The sequence below is a fragment of the Anguilla rostrata genome, chromosome 18 (genome assembly GCF_018555375.3).
Source record: "Anguilla rostrata isolate EN2019 chromosome 18, ASM1855537v3, whole genome shotgun sequence".
NCBI classification, from domain to species: Eukaryota; Metazoa; Chordata; class Actinopteri; order Anguilliformes; family Anguillidae; genus Anguilla; species Anguilla rostrata.
Window position 1 is genome coordinate 13700977 of NC_057950.1, and position 20320 is coordinate 13721296.

At 49.4% G+C, this 20320-nt stretch overlaps 1 protein-coding gene across 1 annotated transcript in view; it reads right to left on the reverse strand.

Moving 5' to 3' along the window:
* Positions 1-1079: 1079 nt before the first annotated feature.
* The window catches only part of plekhh2 (pleckstrin homology domain containing, family H (with MyTH4 domain) member 2), a 28726-nt gene continuing 9485 nt past the window's right edge, over positions 1080-20320 (reverse strand). The window contains exons 3-30 of the mRNA XM_064317499.1: positions 15732-15794; positions 15103-15252; positions 14733-14816; positions 14492-14573; positions 14142-14345; positions 12719-13584; positions 12255-12330; positions 11444-11538; positions 11185-11329; positions 10940-11076; positions 10450-10560; positions 9098-9184; positions 8667-8825; positions 8387-8467; positions 7988-8167; positions 7785-7893; positions 7343-7455; positions 6973-7152; positions 6743-6840; positions 6146-6323; positions 5384-5539; positions 4801-4898; positions 4479-4620; positions 3920-4065; positions 3555-3684; positions 3099-3185; positions 2758-2913; positions 1080-2615 (exon numbers count right to left, since the gene is read on the reverse strand). Coding sequence (XP_064173569.1) covers positions 2430-2615; positions 2758-2913; positions 3099-3185; positions 3555-3684; positions 3920-4065; positions 4479-4620; positions 4801-4898; positions 5384-5539; positions 6146-6323; positions 6743-6840; positions 6973-7152; positions 7343-7455; positions 7785-7893; positions 7988-8167; positions 8387-8467; positions 8667-8825; positions 9098-9184; positions 10450-10560; positions 10940-11076; positions 11185-11329; positions 11444-11538; positions 12255-12330; positions 12719-13584; positions 14142-14345; positions 14492-14573; positions 14733-14816; positions 15103-15252; positions 15732-15794 — 4299 coding nt within the window. The 3' untranslated portion in view covers positions 1080-2429. The remainder of the gene's footprint in view (positions 2616-2757; positions 2914-3098; positions 3186-3554; positions 3685-3919; positions 4066-4478; positions 4621-4800; positions 4899-5383; positions 5540-6145; positions 6324-6742; positions 6841-6972; positions 7153-7342; positions 7456-7784; positions 7894-7987; positions 8168-8386; positions 8468-8666; positions 8826-9097; positions 9185-10449; positions 10561-10939; positions 11077-11184; positions 11330-11443; positions 11539-12254; positions 12331-12718; positions 13585-14141; positions 14346-14491; positions 14574-14732; positions 14817-15102; positions 15253-15731; positions 15795-20320) is intronic.

Sequence of the window (20320 nt, forward strand, 5' to 3'; positions counted from 1 at the left end):
GTGGATCAGCATGTTCCGCAAATCTTTAAAAGTGAATCTTTAGGGTCCTTAGAGAGCATGCTAATGTTCGCACGATCTGTTTCATAGTCAGTATTTAAAGAAATGTTACTTGAACTAGTCTTTTCTTTGTGGCTTCACAATTTATTTTCTTGTAGTTGTATTTTGACGGGAACATTTTGAGAGAACATGTGCTTAAAAAAAGCTAGGAATTTTTCTGTTGACGGAATCAAGGAGTTGATCATTCCTGGTGATGAGTTTTAGCTGAATAAAAACAGTACCTCAAACTCCTCTTTGCATTTAGAGGTGGTTTAAAAGAGCACATATTAGAGTGGATAGCACTTTTAATTCCACCCAAAGTATTTTAAAGCCTCCATATTGTTGGAGGAACTTGGTTACGCAACTATGATAAATATATTTAAAATATGAATGATTCTGGAACGGTTTCCAGCGATTGCATATTAACTATGTATTGAATTAAAGTCCAATGTCCTGAACATAGGTCCTGCTTTGTTCTCCCTTATCTTCTCACATTACAGAAAGATAATAACATATTACCTAGCAATACAGGGTATGTGGAGGTGTTCATAATTCAAAGGGTACGCATTTGATTCCTAGGAGCGACACTGCCACTGTACCCGTTTGCAAGGTGCTTCACCTGAATTGCTTGGGTTAATTGCACTGTTTCTGCTACTTTACCACAGGATGTTATTGTAGACTTTGGCCACGGCCATGGTCCTGACCACAAATAAAGGAGTTAAGGACCGACTGCAGTGAGTTTTGTTAATTTCATGAAGACTGTCAGCATATTTTTAGGTTGATTATCTCTCATCGATATCTGTCATCACTACTACAGGGTAATTAATAACATGCCATCCAGATAAAGCATAGGGTTTTGGAACATTTATCCATTCATCAATGGCACATAGACAAAGTTCTTTAGGCTGTATCACAATAAATAACAGTATGCACGCACGCACGCACACGCACACGCACACGCACACACAGACACACACACAACATTCTTAGCTGTGAGAGCACAAATACTGTCCAGAAGAAAAAAAGAAGTCTGAGATGAAAAAAAAGTTAAAAATAATTCCAGAAACACCTGATTTAATAACATTTGTGTATTTAAATATAGCATTTTTGTGACAATCATAGTGACCATTTCTAAATAGATATTCTGGCATATCAAAATAAATATTTAAGCAGATAATTCTTAAAATATTACTCTTCTAAACTGAATTCCATACACTTTGAAACAAAAATATTTTACCAAATACAAAGGTGAAAATGTCTGGCCCCTCTCCTATCATGACTGAGGAGGATATGAGGATTTATACACCAGCACACAAGCTGATTCACAGGTATATCACAGTATATGGAACAAACAGACAAACCACAGTGAGGCTAAACAGTGAGACTTATCCACGTGAAAGTCAATTAAAGACTTGCAAAAAATTAAAGACTAAAACAGAAATAGGTCTAAACAGGAAGTCTCATCCATTCAGAAACTAAAATCAGTTATACTATAGAAAGGAGGCAGCTTCCAGTTTTGTTTGGTTCTTTGCTAAAACGTCCCGTTTAAGTTATAGGTGTTACCTTAATTCAAGCCTTTATTTTACATGTGTTACCTAGCATTATTTCAGTCATTTTGTTTCAAGCCATGCAATGAATAAGAATATTATTTGTGGATAAATAAAAGGCAAACCGAAATTACTCAAGTCCTTCACTCTGTAGGTCCAAACTTATTTTCACAAGATTCTACCAAAACTCCCCTCCCTTCATATCTGTTAAAAGTTCCAAATATGAAAAAATGGTTGGATTTCATTTTCCTTCCATGAGTTCCAAATGCATGGTAGAACATTAGGGCCATGTAAAAAAAAAACATCACAATATTTCAGAATATAGAATATTAAAGTTCATAATTTTAGTTTAAAGTGTTGAAATAAACTTTAATAGTTTAAAGTTGAAATAATTGTTAAATATTAGGTTGATTTCAAGCTGAATAATTTTGATGAAATAAGTTTTTTTCCCCAACATGGACCTGACACTCTTCTGTACAGGAGCACATACTGTACCGAGAGAAGGATCACAGAAAGCTGTTTTCTAACATAATAATAGTAATTGTTATGCAATAATAATTACATAAGTTCTTAAGTACACTTAAGGGATAAAATGTTATTCAAAACATTCCAGGCTTATCAGAAAATTGCCATGTACCTTCTGATGTGACTGTACCGATGAGGAAGACAAGTACCGTCTCACATGAATTGACCAGCAGGAAAGGCAGTATCATATCACATGATCCGATGACAATACCAGCACCATGTCATAATACTGCTGTTTGAATTCAGAGCCATCTTGGCTCCTGTACTGAGGGTGGAGGATTGATTGATGGCACCGGTGCTGCTGTACCGAACAGGGTGTGCTCACAGCAGGGTCGGCGCCTTGCTGGGCCTGATGGGGGAAGCCGGCAATTGGCTGTCCAGCTCCATGTTCTTGAGATCTATTGGCTGGGCTGACAGAAGGGCGGGTGCAGAGAGGTGGTGGGCGGCGGCTTTCTGCTGGTGGGCACTGTTGATGTAGCTGGCGATGAGTAGGGTCATCTCCAAGATCTGTAGGGGAAAGCAGATGGAGATTGTCACACCAACGCCCATACACACATCTCATAACCATCCGTCCCCAGTCTGGAAAGTGCCCCAGATTCTCTCAGTTTGACAGAGTCTTTGTGAGAAGTGGCCCTCACAGGGCTCTCACCTTGGGCTTGGCCATGCTGAACATGTGCTTCTCCATGGGCTTGGACTTATCTTTGGCCAGGCCGCTCCCCAGGTTCTGGCCCACCACCAGCATGAAGTCGTCACGGCAACCGCCGAAGGTCATCAGGTTCTTGTGCAGGTGAGACACCAGCAGCCTCTGAAAGGTGAGCAGGGAGCGGCGGTCGGCACAACGTTCAGTCACTTGCTGGGCATTTAGACAGAGGGTTTGAGAACTGGGCGCTAACAATGCTTTCGATGGTCTCAGTGTATGAATATTCAGGAGATAAATCGGGTGTCAAAAGGCGATGGAACTGTGGTTCCGGAGTCTGGCACGGCTCTCACCATTGAGTTGTACTCCAGCACGCTGATGCCGTCCTCATGCACCGCCAGCCACACGGGGGCGCCCTGCTGCGGGGAGGGTGTGATGGGCTGCACATGCACACAGACAGAGAGTGAGCCGCAGCACAGACTGTGACAGGGGTGCCCTTCAGGTGACCTCTTAAGCCTCAAGAGCAGTGAGTCTATTCAGTATTCCGGAATTCCATCAGATCCATGGATGGCCTACATTTTAACATTCTTCACATGCAGTGCATTCTTAAAATCCCAATCTTAAATATTTCATGTCTGTTTGTGTTACATTAGGGTGTAAATTCTTCTCTGTCCCACTGTTTTCCAGGTGTGCTCACTTGCCTTTTAAAGGGTTAAGGGAGAAAATGAATCCTCTCAGGACAAGGGCCATTGTGAAGTACTGTGTAGCAACCTGATTGTAATCGACTCTGCAGAAACCAGCAGACCCACCTTGGCGGGGAATAGCTTGGTGCCGAAGAAGGGCCACTTCCGGGCGACGGTCAGGTAGATGCGGACGCACTCAGAAGCACCGCGGCCCCTAAGAGACGCCCAGCAGGTGGACAGGCGCTGCCGTAACTGCCTGAGTGGGGTTTGGGTAGGGGAACAGAGATGGAAAGAGGGGCTGAGATGTGACTAAGCTGGCACAATGTCTCCAGGAAGATATAAATATAAGATTTCCCTAGATGTTCACATGGTGGTGTGTGTGTGTGTGTGTACGTGCGTGCGTGCGTGCGTGCGTGCGTGTGCGTGTGTGCGCGTATGTGTGTGTGTGTGTGTGTGTGTGCAGATGTTTGTGTGTTTCCCCTGAAACTTACCTGAGTTGCTCCTCTGTACAGCCCCAGCGATAGCACTTTGGATAGAACCTCTCCAGAACCTGCTTCAGGGTCTGGTTGGTTTTGGACTGGGCTGAACCCGGTCCGGCCGGGCTGCTGAACGGACGTTCGAAATCTCCAAATTCTACCTGAGGGAAGAGACAACTAATCTAATTGGCAAATATATTGGATTCACAGAAGTAGAACATGGCATTTAGTTCCGGCAAATGGTGTTACAGAAATTACACAAAATTATTATGATGCAACAGATCACAACAAAATAAAAATGAAAAATTAGTTTTAGAACCATTTTAAGAATCCAAGATCACATTAGTCACTAAACGGAACAGAACAAAATTAATTTATCTTGCTGTAGTCTTTGTCAACAGCCCTACAGTGCGTCCATGTTCAGTGCGGGTTTGGGGGATCTGAGGAGGGTTGTCCTCTGGGTGTACATTTTCAGTGTGGGTTTGGGGGTTTTTGGGAGGGTGGTCCTCTGGGTGTACATGTTCAGGATAGCAGTGAGATAGTGTTCAGAGGATAACATCTTCAGCGTTCCTACCTGGGCCAACAGAGCGCACATCTCCAGGGCCAGCTCCTTGTTAATGGGGAAATGCCCTTTGACGATTTCCTCACTGGTCTGGTATGCCAGGAGCAGCCTCTCACGTTCTGTCTCCCCCCTCACCTGGAAAGAGAAGTACAGCCTGCAGGAGGAGGGGGGGCAGGGATGGGGGGCAGGGGGCGTGGTTAACAAATGTCCTCAGGAAACAATGGAAGTGTGTTGGAGTCACTGGAAAATATATTTTAAACTCTACCGGTACAGGATACATGTATTCATAATATTGTGAGGTATACCTCTTTGTAAAATAGGGTCTGAACTCTACCTGTTCTTATAGGTGAACCGTATAGTCCTGGTGCTCTCAGACTTGCCCGTTTGCTGAACTTTGGAGGCCTGCTCCCATTTTGAGATGATGTCACAGATCTGAGGGCAGGGCCAGTAAACAGTCATTAACATGTTATAAGTAACTATCTACAAGAATGATTGAAGTCAGTCCAAAAACTTACAAATCCTACCCTGAAGGACTGAATGTTTATGTGTGCCAGAGACTGGTATTATGAGTACAAAGCTGGTGTCTGTGGGCTGGTACACGTCCCTGATTCGCTCTGTTTCTGTGAGGCTGTAGATGTGTCTATGGGCTGGTATATGTCCCTGATTCGCTCTGTTTCTGTGAGGCTGTCAACGTGTCTGTGGGATGGTATATGTCTCTGATTCGCTCTGTTTCTGTGAGGCTGTAGATGTGTCTGTGCGCTGGTATAGGTTTCTGATTTGCTCTGTTTCTGTGAGACTGTCGATGTGTCTGTGGGCTGCTATATGTCCCTGATTCGCTCTGTTTCTGTGAGACTGTCGATGTGTCTGTGGGCTGCTATATGTCCCTGATTCGCTCTGTTTCTGTGAGGCTGTCCAACCTTGATGCTGCCCTGTAGACTGTGTTCCAGGTCCCGTCCAGAGGGGTCGTCGGTGTAGAGGGTGAATCCCGTTTGGCCGGTTTTCCTCATCCCTGTGTCCTGGTTCAGGCGTCCCAGAAACTCATCCACTGTGGTGGAGGCGTCAAACCCCACCACCTGCAGCACCCCAAAAACATCTGTCACTCCAGACCAGGTACCTGAAACAGTCCTTTCACTGTGTGGGTGAGTGTGAGTGAGTATGTTTGTAAGCGAGTGAGTGAGTGAATGACTATTTGTGTAAGTGAGTGTGTGTATGACTGTGAGTGAGTATGAGTGAGTAAGTGTGTAACTGAGTGTGTGAGTGAGTGTGTGTGACTGTGTGAGTAAGTGTGTAACTGAGTGTGTGAGCTAGTGAGTGAATGTGTGTGACCATGTGAGTGAGTAAGTGTGTAACTGAGTGTGTGAGTTAGTGTGAGTAAATGTGTGTGACTGTTTGAGTGAGTATGTGTGTGAATGTGTGAGTGAGTTTGTGTGTGAGTGTGCGAGTGAGTGTGAGTGAGTGCGTGTGACTGTGTGAGTGAGTGTGAGTGAGTTTGTGTGTAAGTGAGTGTGTGAGTGAGTGTGAGTGAGTGCATGTGACTGTGAGTGAGTTTGTGTGACTGTGTGAGTGACTGAGTGAGTTTGTGTGTAAGTGAGTGTGTGAGTGTGAGTGAGTGCATGTGACTGAGTGAGTTTGTGTGTAACTGAGTGTGTGTATGTACAGGGACATGGAAGGCGGACTACCTGGTAGGTGTTATTGAGGAAGTGCACAGGCACACTGAAGGGGAGGGAGTGGTGATAGGGGTTCCGCAGCAGGATGGACAGGATCTCCATTCGGGACGGACGAGCCTGACGCTCACCCTTCTGCTGGGTGCGCTCTACCGACCGCTGGCAGTAGATGGCGTACTTCCCGATCTCTGTTCTGAGAGAGAAAGTGAGAGAGAGAGAAACAGGTGTCGCTAAAGGCTGATGACATGTCTAACAAGCCACTGAGGCAGACTCCTATGTGGTATTTACATAAGTTTATGAGTGTGTGATGAGTGCAAGATGGGGACTATGTGTAGTGCGTACTGTAGATTTATGGTGTATGTGAAGAATGCGTGAGTGGTATGCGTGTTGTATTGGCGTGTTTCAAGTTCCTCACATGGTGCATGTGTGTGTGTGTGTGTGTGTGAGCATGTCAGTGAATGAGTGAGCGACAGTTTGTGGCAAGCATTTCACATAGTGTGTGTGTGCATGTACGCGTATGTGAGCTTGTCAGAGAGTGAGTGAGTGACTGTTTACAGCAAGCACTTCACAGAAAGAGAGTCTGTGTGCATGTGTGTGTGTGTGTGTGCCCACCTGGAGTCTCCATGCTGTTTTAAATGAACCTGTAGTAGCCAGAGGAAGGGGTGCTGGGGCAGAAAGAGGCCTACACACAGAGCCAGGAGCTGCCAACCCTACACGACACACACACACACACACACACGACACAATTAGTAATGACTACATAGTACATACAGACATTCAGAGACATGTACAGACAGTCAGCACATGGTCCTTGCCCTGCCCCCTGTGGTCACAAGGTGTACCTGCAGAGGCCCAGCCTGGCCTTGGGGTTGCCTCTTCCTGGTCTGTTTCACCAGCTGGCAGTAGATCTCATTCTGCAGCTCTGGGTGAGTCAGGCACACCTGCAAAGCACTCTGGGCTAGAGACACGTGGTAGTCGATCGCTGGAGCATCGATCGCTACGTTGATGAACAGCTGGCATGTCTGCAGAGAGAGAGGGAGAGGGAGACTTTCGACTTTTAATGCCAACTTTATTAGAATTAAAAAGGCAGAGTCTCATGACAAGAGAGAGTTTGTCAGCCATAACTCTGGGTTGTTGGGAGTTGAGTAAATGAAGTTAATGTAACGGTTACTGTGCTATCCCACGTTTGTGTCCCTCTGCCTGCGAGTTTACCTTGAAGAGCTTGATGGCCTCAGTCTGCAGGGCCTGGGAGGGCAGTGTGGTGAGAGGAGAGGAGAGACCCTCCTTACTGAAGCACAGCATGGGGTGCCTCCATATCTGTGAGCCTGAGAGAGAGAGAGTGCAAGTGAGAGAGAAAGAGAAAGAGACAGTGAATAACCACTTAACAAGAATGACCACTCTACAAATAAATGACACGCATTTCCTGTTCAACTTGCAAGTACTATAATTACAGTTATAATAATTATATAAGTTATAATTACAGATAATAACTAAATGCTTTCAATAGATTTTTCTTCCCTTGTATTCAAATTGGTTTGTTTTTCTTATGTTTTGGCAATATTTACTGTATGTACAGAACTGAATTTAATTTAAAATGAAGGATGCATACCGAAAACACCAATACACAGTGCTTTACCTAAGCTAGAAGACTCACCTGGGTCTCCCTCCACTTGCAGCAGTTTGCCCACCAGCTGTTCAAACTCTGTGCCCACCTGACCCCCCGTGGAGCCCGATGCCACAGACAGGTGGTACAGCCACGCCTCCTGCAAGGAGATGGGACAGGTGAGGAGTGGCACCCAGGCATGTTGAGGCTCACCTGTCATTGGCTGATTGTTATGGCCCTGCCCTCTGCCTTACCTTCTCATACTGAGAGCCAATCAGCAGGTAGGTTGGGCCCTGGTCTGGGGGCTGCACGGCTATGGTGGAGTGAGTCGACAGCAGGCTCCGCCCACTTGACTCGTAGTCCTCGTCCGAGTCACATGACCTGTCAACCTCCTCCACACGTGCTTCCCACAACCTGATCTGCCCGAGAGGGAACTGAGAACACACACACACACGCATGCGCACACACACACACACCGTCATCCAGTGATGCTGTAAGACCATGGTGTTATACTATGCTGTTGTGTCTCTGGATGTGATAGTTGGACAGTTGGAAGAGGGACACGGGCAGTTTGTGGGTGCAGGAATAAAAACAAGGTACACAAAGTTTACGGGAGAGGGTGGAGGGTGGGGACTGAGGGGGACGGGGTGTACCTTGTCCTCCTGACTGCGGAAGTAGTAGAGAGTTTTCCCGATCAGCGCACACCACACCCGCTTGGAGTAGCCATGTTTCACCTGTCAGTCACAGATTCACAGGGTCAATATCAGTCACAGTCATAGCTGTGTCATCGTTTCAGAGTCAGTGACAGACCTGTTTTAATATTGGACAGTCACAGTCATGCGTTATAAATGTCCACAGCTGCAGTCATGTCATTGATCCCTCATTTTTTCCCATACGTGGGGATCCAATATATTGGGGATCCAAGGGCGGTACCTTGGTGAGCAGCCCCTTCATGCCCGGCCGGATCTCGGGCTGGGTGAAGAGTGGGCTGGCCACCTGGACCCGCAGGACGTTCTGGAGAACCCGGATCCACTCCTCCAGGAGGTTTGGAGAATCTGCCGTCAGGTAGTACACCCGTTTCTCTGTGACCAGCTGCAGAGGATACTACAGGTTACACACACACACACACACATATACCCACAAAAGTGAGTACACAAACGAGTTTCTCTCTCTCTCTCTCTCCTTCTCTGTCTGTTGCTCTCTCTCTTTCTCACACACACACACCAGTTAGAACACAGCAAAGAACCTACACTTACACAAATACGTGCACACATACCATCTCTCTCTCTGTCTCTCTCTCTATCTCTCTCTCTCTCTCTCTCCATCTCTTGCTCTCTCTCTCTTTCTCTCTCTGTCACACATACCTGGAGCGTCTGTTTCCCGTCGCCGCGGGTGATGCTGCTGGTAGCGTTGATTTCTATCTGGCCCTGAGGTCTCCTTATGACATCACTCTGAGGGGAGATGGCACAAAGACCCATCAGCAGAATGAATCACTGAACCCAACGGATACCCACACCCCACACTCCACACCCCACACTGTACCCAGAACATTCCGCCAGAGCGGCTTCTCCACAGCCCGGGACACACAGGGAGCCCTGTCAGCTCTGTCATCGGAGCCAAAGCCATTTCACGGCTACAGGGGAGAGGGAAAGCACAGCGAATGCTACTGAGTGCAGCAGGAAAAATGCACGTTAACTGTAAAAGTTCCACTGGAGATGGCTTGTGAGTGTGTGTGTAGCAGATACAAATGAGCTACACAGTCTCTCCGCACGCTCACTCCCACATACACACTCACACACACTGGATATCACCAGCAGCTGTTCCAATGTTACGGCCCATACATCATCCGCCTCTGCTCCATTAGTCAGGCCTGCCAGCTGGCTGCCCTGCTCTCTGCTTTCTGAGAGACCCGCCACTCATGCAGCAAGGCCAGGAGTCATGAGACCTCACAGCCACACTGAGCTACTGGGACCTCACAGTCACACTGAGTTACTGGGACCTCACAGCCACACTGAGTTACTGGGACCTCACAGTCACACTGAGTTACTGGGACCTCACAGTCACACTGAGTTACTGGGACCTCACAGTCACACTGAGTTACTGGGACCTCACAGCCACACTGAGTTACTGGGACCTCACAGTCACACTGAGTTACTGAGACCTCATAGTCACACTGAGTTACTGGGACCTCACAGTCACAGTGAGATACTGGGACCTCACAGTCACACTGAGTTACTGGGACCTCACGGTCACACTGAGTTACTGAGACCTCACAGTCACACTGAGTTACTGAGACCTCACAGCCACACTGAGTTACTGAGACCTCATAGTCACACTGAGTCACTGGGACCTCACAGTCACAGTGAGATACTGGGACCTCACAGTCACACTGAGTTACTGGGACCTCACAGTCACACTGAGTTACTGAGACCTCACAGTCACACTGAGTTACCGGGACCTCACAGTCACACTGAGTCACTGGGACCTCACAGTCACACTGAGTTACTGGGACCTGGGACCTCACAACAGCACCACAGACAGACATAGTGCAGCAGTAAAGAAGGCTCCACCCAACACTCAGACTCGAGCAATCACAGAAGTCAACAATAACAGGATGCAACTCTGGATGCGTGTTGTGTGTGTGTGCGCGCATGTGCGCGCGCGTGTGTGTGTGTGTGCGTGTGTGTGCGTGTGTGAGAGAGAAACACTGACTGACCGGTGACTTGTAGTACAGAAGCTCCCCCGCCTTGAGGACGAACCAGCGTCTCTTCCAGGTCTTCACCTTGCCCCCCATCTTCAGCAGGTACCCCGACTTCTCCAGCGGCTCCTGAACCCCAGAGACAGGGAGAGGGGGGCTGGGTGGAGGTGAAGAGTGGGTTGTGGGTGTAGTATAGGTGTGCGTGTGTGTGTGTGGATAATAGAGGGTGTGTGTGTGCGTGTGTGTGTGTATGTGTGTGTGCGTGTGTGTGGGTAATAGAGGGTGTGTGTGTGTGTGTGTGGGGGGTTATAGAGGATGTGTGTGTGTGTATGTGCGTGTGTGTGTGTGGATAATAGAGGATGTGTGTGTGTGCGTGTGTGTGTGTGTGTGGGGGTAATAGAGGGTGTGTGTGTGTGTGGGGGGGGGTTATAGAGGATGTGTGTGTGTGTGGATAGAAGATGTGGTGTGTGATTAATATGATGTGTGTGTGAGAGATAGAGAAGCTCACATTCTTGCCGTTGTCGCTGGCAGAGGAGCAGGTCTTTGGCAGTTTCTGCTCTGGCTCGGAGCACTCTGTGTCCGTGGAGTAGGCGTCCGGGGGAATGGCGTAGTCACTCTCAGAGGTCATCGAGGACATGGACACAGCTGCAGCCACAACAACACAATTAAAATACACACCGACACACACACACGCACACACACACGTTCTCCCAGCCAATCAGTATGTATAGGTGTGTGCGTGTGTGTGTGTACCTCTCTTGAGCGCGCGGGGGCTCCCTGGGCTGCTCCCCTTGCGGGAGTCGGAGCCGGAGGTGCGGGAGCTGCAGAGAGAGCTCTCCTCCTCCTCTGAGCCCGACGACTCGTCTGAGAACGGACTGCTGCTCAGCTGGGTGGCTTTCTGAGGGACGGACAACACAGAGCCCTTAAGCTCCGCAAAAATACACTCATATACATATACATATGTGTATATGTACTCATTTACACACTCATACACACACACACACACACATACCCCCTTCAGCATTGTGTACACAGGCGTGGTCATGTTCCTGTAGATCAGGGAGGTATACAGCACTGAAGCAGGGTTTGAGGACTGGGGGGTGGAGTCTGGCACAGGGAAGAAGCATGGTCAGCCAATTACAGACCTTGTATGGAATTACATGCAAAACATTGTACATTCCAACAGAATGGTTGCCATTTTCGTAACCTGCTTACAAGTGTTATTTTTTAAATGTTACCCTACTGGCACACAGAATTACAGAGAATGAAATTGGATAATAGATTTGTTGGGACACTTTTGAACCAGTCAAAATCTGTGGTTTGCTAGGAAGCGGTTGAAAACAGTCATGTGTGTGACAGACTGGTTCTCTTTCCAGGACATCTAGTCATATAAGTGTGGGATAGAGGTTAAAAACAATGCTTTATTTTAGAAAGTTAGATGTTTGCAGGGAAATGCCATTGTTAAAAATGTAAGCAAAGAGTAAAAAGTAGATTTTCTGCAGTAAATTTCTTGCTGTTAATAATATCACCATAATAGTCTTGATGTGTGTGTCAGCTGAGCAAAGAATGCAATGCATCTTTCATTACAAGTCTTAGCAATACCAACTTTAACCCCTTGTCATTAAAAAATAGGGCGGATGGAAGAAAAGTAGGAAGGAAGTAGAATATCTGGTTAACCTATATAATCTGTGGTGTGTGTTGAAAAGGCCTGACTGAAGCAGGGTCTCAGGCTGGGCTAGCTGCCATTAGCCCAGCTTTGCTATGATACTGACAGGCTTCCCTCTCTCACCCTTCCCAGAGAGGTCGGATAGAGACACACTCACTCTTGCTGACGGGGTCTGTACACGTGGTCTCTGACAGTCTGATGCCGGACTTGGCCACTGCATATATCCGGCTTTCCTGTGAATCCAGTCAAAATGACAGATGGGAAAATGTGACAGATCACAAAATAAGAATTTCACTCCTCCATCCCCATAGCTTTACTCCTCCGTTACTAAATCATACACTCAGGAATAAAGACATAAAATTGCATTGCAAGGTTTTTCAAACTTTCCCAATGAACTACCACAGAAAATCTACATCAGGTTTTCATGTGAAAACCCCATTTACCCTCACCTATTGTCCTTTCTCTGTGTACCTCCAACACACAGAAGTAAGGATATAAGAAAAAGACTAAAATGCATAATGATGAGAAATCAGTTCACCTGTAACTCACTTTCACCTATACCCCTCTAGTTCTAGTGACATAGCTCAACCTGAAAAACTTTCTGCAAATCTGGGCACTCACCCAGGAGGGGAACCTGTGCAGGGGAGGTGTGGGCGGCTTGCTGCCCGGGACCATCCCAGGTGACTCGGGCGACTCTAGGTCCTCCCCAGCGGCGGGCGTGTCGCTAGGCCGGTCCCGGGCTGTGTCCATGTCCTGGTCCTGGTCCAGGTCAGTCTCCTGGGGCCTGAGTGGGCGGAGCATGCTGATGGCGTTGCGGTTGCGGCCGTGGGCGGAGTCGTTGCTCAGCGACGGCTGGCTCAGGTGCTTCTTGGCTAGCGCCACGCTGACGGTGAAGGCGTTGGGGGTGCGCAGCTTGGGCAGCGCCGCAGAGGGCGGGGCGGGGGCACTCTGTTCCGAGAGGGGGGCGGGGTGCTTGGGGGAGAGGGCGGGGCTGGGGATGGTGGCCTCGCTGGAGGAAGAGGAGGAGTCGAGGCGCTGGGACTGGAAGCGCTTGTTGAGGTCGTCCGAGAAGCTGTCGTTCTTCGCCCCCGTCTTGCCCCGCCCCCCTCCCGCCTGCCCCGCCCCCTCCGCTCCGCCCTGGAGGCGGAGCTGGGGACGCTCGGCTCGCTGCATGTCGTCGTCGAACAGCGAGCTGCTGTCGTCAGAGGCGGTGAGGTACGTCTCGCTCCCCGCCCGGCTGTACCTCAGCCCCGCCCCGCGGCCCCCGCCGTCCGACGCCGCGCTGGACAGCGCCGAGGACACGCGCAGCGACTCCGCCCTTCCTCTGCCCCCGCCCTCGCCTTCCTCCTCCGAGCTGCCGTCGCCCCCTCTCCCTGAGCCGCACCGCTTCTCTGAGCCCCCCTCTCCTTGGCCTGGCAGCCCTGACCTCTGACCCCGGCTGTCCACATCGCCCCCTGCAGACCCCGAATTCTGTTTGGTGGTTTTGTCTTTTTTTAAAGGGAACAGAGAGAAACAGATCCATTAAATGCACTCATTCGCACCAGTACTCTTACAGTGCATGGTGTATAAACTGAAATGCTCTGCTATATTACACGTTTTAGCAAACATCTGGTAGACTGCACTCTGCAAACACAGCTACTGTGGAAGATGACTGCACAGCCAAAGCAGCCACGCAGACAGATCGCAGGAACCTGACTGACCAGAGGGGTCGCTGCAGGCAGCAGAGGGTCACCCAACAGGACTTCAGCCAGGAGGCGCTGGTACGATTCAAACTGGATCTGGCTGTTAGATGTGTCTGCACTAAGTGAAACAGCAGTAGCCAGAGGCACCACTCGGACGCTCAGCTGCAAACCACCTTTCTCTAAGCTTGCTTCTAAAACGGAACACGTACTGACCCTGAACCTGGGACGTGTAGTTAGGGTAGGTGTGGTAGGCACCACTTAACTTACCTAAATGCAAAAATGAAATTGTCTGTGATTGTATAACCTCAATGATTTCAGTGTATATTCTGCAGAGTGTAAATATCTTCTGCCTGTACTCATACCTGTAGTGCTCTGTGGTGAGGCAGTAACCTCTGCTGGCTCTCCCCCGGCCTGCTGGGTGCTGATGGTTCTGCGGGCCGGTTCTGGACCTGTCAGAACCTGCGGGCTCTTGGCTCGCACTTGGAAGCAGCCGAACGTGAGACTGCTGAGTCTTTGGGCTTCGCCGGGTTTGGGCTGGGCGGTCCCGGCCCTCTTCTGCTCCATCTCTGAACCCAAAACACAAACGGGTGGAGAAGTTACGACCAGAAGAATCTAGATGGGAGCATGTGAGTTTTTGCTTATCAATATTTCCTTTGCTTATCAATATCTCTGGCCACTATGAGTGTGTGTGTGTGTGTGTGTGTGTCCTCACCCTGCACACGTTTCTGCAGGTCCAGGATCTGAGAGCTCTGCTGCTGGTTAGTCTCCCTCAGGGACCCGTTCTCCACCTCCAGCTGAAGACACACCACACACACACATGTTAATGTCCAGCACAAGTACCAGTGCATAAACATATACACACACCACACACACAGCTGTTAATGTCCAGCACAAATACCAGTACATAAACATATACACACATCTGCACCTGCACACACACACACACACTCTACCTCATGTAGCTTCAGCATCACCCACTCCTTGATCTTGGCAGCTTTCTCCTCCACAATCTTTGCCTCCTGGAGTCTGATCTGCTTCTGCAATGGGAGAGACATAGGAGCTGTCCTCTGGGCAACTGGCAACTGTAACCCCCTCATGTCTGTCTCACCCTTTCATATCTGTCTGTCACACCCCCTCCTGTCTGTCACACCTTGTTACCTCTATGCCACACCCCCTCATCACTGTAGCACACTCCTTTAAGGTTGATATTATTGATAATATAACCATAGCTGGTCACTGAACTGTAGGGGGTGTTTTGGATTTGAGCCTCCTGGGCTTTGCTCTCTGTCTCCCCCTGGCTGTGAGGTGAGGACAGGGGCTCACCTGCTCCTCCAGCTGCTGCTCCAGGAGTGTGATGATGTCATCCTTCTCCTGCAGCAGGGTCTGCAGGTCCTGGCAGCGACGAAAGAGCCGTATCTCTGACTCGCTCGTCTGAACGTCTGCAGCCTTCAGCTTCTCCTCCATCACCTGGACCTGCACGACACACACATGCACATGTACAAATATAGACACAGGTACAGATACACACATACACGCTCACACACACAAACACTTACCCATACACACACACACACACACACTCACCCATACAGACACACACACACACAAACACTCACCCATACACACACACATGAACACACACACACACACACACACACAAACACTTACCCATACACACACACATACACATGCACACAGACAAATATAGACACAGGTACAGATACACACAACACGCCACACAAACCTACATACAAACCCCACACAACATCCCAACACACACACGCCAAAACACACCACAACACACCATCCACACACATACATGCACACAGACAATATACACATCAACACACACACACACACAAACACTCACCCATACACACACACACACACACACACACACATGCGCACACACACACACACTCTCACACACACACACACACACACACTCCTACCTCCTGGTGTGCTTTCTGGGCCCGTCTCTCGGCCTCCAGCACCTGTCTCTCCAACTGCTGCATCTGCAGATAAGTCAGAGAGGGGTGAGGATGAGGAGGACGGGAGCCAGCGAAGGCCCCCTCTCTCCCTCCCCCCTGGCAGTTTGCACAGGCCAGCATTCCACAAACCTTTCATTTTTCTGCCCGAAACAAAAGGAATGCAAAAAGAATGTTTGCTCAGATGGTCACAAACAAATACGGAGCCTCAAATATTGCACCTCAATCAGACCCAGATGTTTAAGATAAAAACGCTTTTGGAAATCCTGGCATTCCAAGCTGCGTCCTTTTTAGAACACTCATTAAATCTGCCCGAGGGAAAATAAACCATCTCGCAAAACGCGCGAAACATTTTCTCAATGTTTCCATAATAAGTAAGATACGCTCTTAAGATGGAGAACCTATGTGCCCCAGATCAGCAACTCAAACGGGAGAAAAGAAAGGTCCTTTAGCCAAGACCGTGATCAGTACAGGAACTCCTCACCCACGAATCGTCCACTAGTAACGAGAACAGACGCATAAAAGAAGCTGGGGCACTGAACCGCAATCGAACGTAAGAATCTTAACAAAAGGACTAAGACAGCTGTTAGACTGACATGGTCGTGCTGCAAGAGTTCTTTAAGATACATGTCACCACAGACGGTTAAACGTGGTCAGACCCAGAAACGCACCGCCAGAGACAGGGACAGGGACGGGGGTGAAGCAGTGGAGCGAGGGGGAAAAAACGCGCTGCTTCCCAGTGTCATGCCACACGGGACCAGCGATGTGCTCTGCGCACGGGTGGAAAGCTGGGAAAGGTGTCAGACCAAAATGAAAACCACAGGCAGACACAGCGCCGTTAGTCTGGGAGGCTGAGAACCGCGATGGCGCCGTGCGGCCCGACGAGCACAGCTGTCCGCCGCACACGCGAGTGTGCGCACGCAGAAGAGGAGAATTTACGAGCAGCGTTCCTCTCCGATTCCTCAGCTCTGAGTGGCGGACGTGTGGCGGAACAGCAGCACAGCCGTACGAGCCTGAGGCGCCCGCCGTGGGGGGGTGGAGGGGGGGGGTCACAATGGGGGCTTTGGGACCCTAAGAGAGAGTACAGTGAGGAAGGGAGGCCCCAGGAAGGGTGGGCCAGACAGGGTCGACTGTGCCCTCCGAGAGCACACGATCAGCAGGATGATTGACTCGACACACCCGCACCACAGTGGATCAGGCCTCAAATCCCGCTTCCCTCACCCCAGGCCACAGAGCTGAGTCCTGACCCCTCAATCTCCCCCCCTCTCATCCGGGGCTAAAGTACTAATCCTCAATCCCAGAAGTCCCCACTGGTACTCTGTTCCATGGCACTGAACCCAAACACCAAACCCAGTAGTTCCTGGAGATCTACCATCCTGTAGGTTTTCCCTCTAACCCTAACAAAGCACACCTCAGTCAACAGCTAGAGATCTCGATGAGTTGCTTATTAGTAGAACCAGGTGTGCCAGGTTAGGGTTGAACTGAAAATCTACAAGACAACAGATCTCTAGGAACAGGGTTAGGAAGTGCTGACTCAACCCTTCCCATAATCCCACTCTTCCACAAGAATTCCAGCCCTTTCTCCCTCCCACGAGCAAGTGACGCATCTGACTGCTTGAATGATCATAAAAGTACAGAAAATGGAAAAAACAGCCAGGGTGCATTTTTGTGAAGCCACTTGGCACCCTGTGAGGAGACGGGCACACAGGGGCTTCTTAGAGAGACGAGGACTCTACCCATCATCCCCTGTTCTCGCCTCCCCTACCGAACAAGCCATGTACCAGGCCTGTCTCAATCTGCTGACCTTACTTTACACACATCTGGTCTTGTGAGATAAGTGGGCACGTTTCCAGGAGAAGCAATGGACAGGACCCTCACGTCAATGAAAAAAACAGCCTCTACACGTTGACTGAACGGGCATATTATTTCAAACTGTCTCAGTTCTGAAGCAGCGATATCATCAGACTTATTATTGTACGTGTGAGGTTTTGGCTGGTACGTGCGGTGGGCCGTGTCCTGTCGTGAGGAGTCCCCGCGGCTTTCGCTGGACTTCACAGATATCTCTCCAGTACTTTCCCTGAACCTACAGCCAGTGGGGCCAACCTCCCACCCCCACCTCTGACTAAACCCACCCCCGTCTGCTTCTTGAGTCCAAACCCCAACACCACTTCTTGAGTTCAACATCTGCTCATCTCTTCAGTGCCCGTCCTCCTGGCTTTCTGCTCTCCAACCCCAGGTCCCTGCTCCGGCCGCATGCCCCACCCCTTCTCTCAAGCCTTCTTCTGATTGGTTGCTGCCCCGTTCCTCCTCCTTGGATGGGTGCTCTGAGCGGGCGGTCTTCCCCTTCTCCAGTGTGTTTCCCTGGAGCTGCAGCCGTTTCCTGCCCTCCGGAACCGGTGCCAGAGCTCGACCCACACAGGTGAGGTCACACTTTCCCTCCCAGAGCTCCACACAGGCAGCAGTCCGAGGAGAACACATCTCACACTACAGCGAAGTGCCTGAGCTTTCAGTGTATGTTCTTACGCACTCATGCGCTTCACAAAGGGAAACACAGTGGATATGTGTACGTGTGTGTGTGTGTGTGTATATGTGTGTATATGTGTGTTGTGTGTGTGTGTGTGTGTGTGTGTGTGCGTGTATGTGTGTGTGTGTGTGTGTTGTGTGTGTGTGTGCATGAGTAAACCTAGAACCAAGCAGTTCAAAGACGGCAACCAAACCACTGGACCCACTCCTTCGCCTTCTGACTTAGACCAAAGAGAAGCACTATGAACCTCACTCACACACACACACACACACAGGCACACACATATGCACACACACACACATACACACACACAAACACACACACAGTGGGGACCCCTGGGCCCTTGCAGAAGTTGCTGGAATAATACATGCTGGGAGAAGGATCCCAGATATAAATAGAGAGAACCGTCCTCTTCCCTGACCATGTCTGACAGCCGGCCAGCTAGACCCACAACCTCAGTTTTCCATATAAAGTACATGTGTAAACGGCACATATGTCATGGGTTACACACGGCTGACACACGGAAGCTGCAGCCCTTCTCTTCATAGTATCCAATGACCCACCTTTGTGCAAACGTATTCTTAACTTTGAATTAACTTTAAATTACGTTTACCACATAATCTACAAATGAAATTCATTTGAAATTGGATATAGTTGGACACAGCATCCATTATACCATTAGTGTTACCCACTCACCTACTTGTGTACTTCTTACTCACTAACTCACTCACAAGCAGTTTGCTGTGAACAAAAAGGGTACCTTTTCCTTCTCCAGGTTTATTTCATAGTTAAGCAGCTTTCTGACTCTGCTTTTTCATAGCCCACAACTAGTCACCCAATGAGCTGACCGGGGTCACCATGTGAGCAGACCATGGACAGCATGGAGAGGCTGAATTAGGCTGCCTGCCTCAAACTCTGTTCTTTTCTCGCTCTTTTTTTATTAGACCACCGTTACTTACTAAAAGTGTACAAATGCAGTCGTAAAAAATGCACACACACACACACACACACACAGCACCATCTGGTAAACAGAGAAACACAGATTCCTTAGCGTACCAGACCTTCCACAAATGACATGTAACTGCCCTCCACACTGCACAGATCTGGCGACAGGCAGAGAATAACACACTAATTAGAGAGTGCGAGTGGCTGGCAACATTCAGCCCTTCAAGAAGAAACTGTCTACAGCATCATGTCAGAGTGGTGTGGGTGTGTGTGTGTGTGTGTGTGTGTGTGTGTGTATGTGTGTGCGTGCGCGCATGTGTGTGTGTGCATGTGTGTTTGTGTGCATGTGTGTATACAGGATAGTGTGCCTAAGTGGTCTTCAGTATTCCCTCCTACAGAACTCAGGACTGTGTTGTTTAGAAGCGGCCATATTTATCTGACACCCTGACTGAATGGTAATTCACTGAGGAAGTATGAGACATCTGGACCTTTGACTGGAGAATGAGTGGAGGGTCAGCATTAGCATGAAGACACCGCCGCTCTCACTGCTCTCAGTAGTGATTTATGTTGGGCTTCACGGCCAGGATAGGAGCTCTGCTGTCTGGAGCAGCCCTGGAGCTTTTAACATGGTGTTTATTTTTCTGCATTAACAGCAGGGGTAGTGAGACATAAGACCAACTCTTCCACAGCCCCTCCACAACCCTTCCTCAATGCTTTCACAACCCCTCCATAACCCTCGCGAAACACTCCCGTAACCCTCCCACAACCTCCGGCCAACCCACCGCTGGTCCCCCTTCCAGCCGACTTCCCATTCCAGGCATTCCAGCCCCACCCAGCCTCGGTCCGCCCTCTGCCTGCCCCCCCCACCCCCCCGTGGTCGGCACACAAAGCGGCTCTGTAGCCAGGCACCCATCAAAGCCCGGCCACATCTTACAAACCCGCCGGCCTCCAATTCCCACGTCTCTCCCAGAAACCCCCGGCACGCAGTCTCAGAGCGAGCGCAGGACAGCAAAACCAGTACGCAGGGATGTGTCCGTACACACGCAGTTATACCCAGTACAGAAAAACCAGTATGCAGGGATGT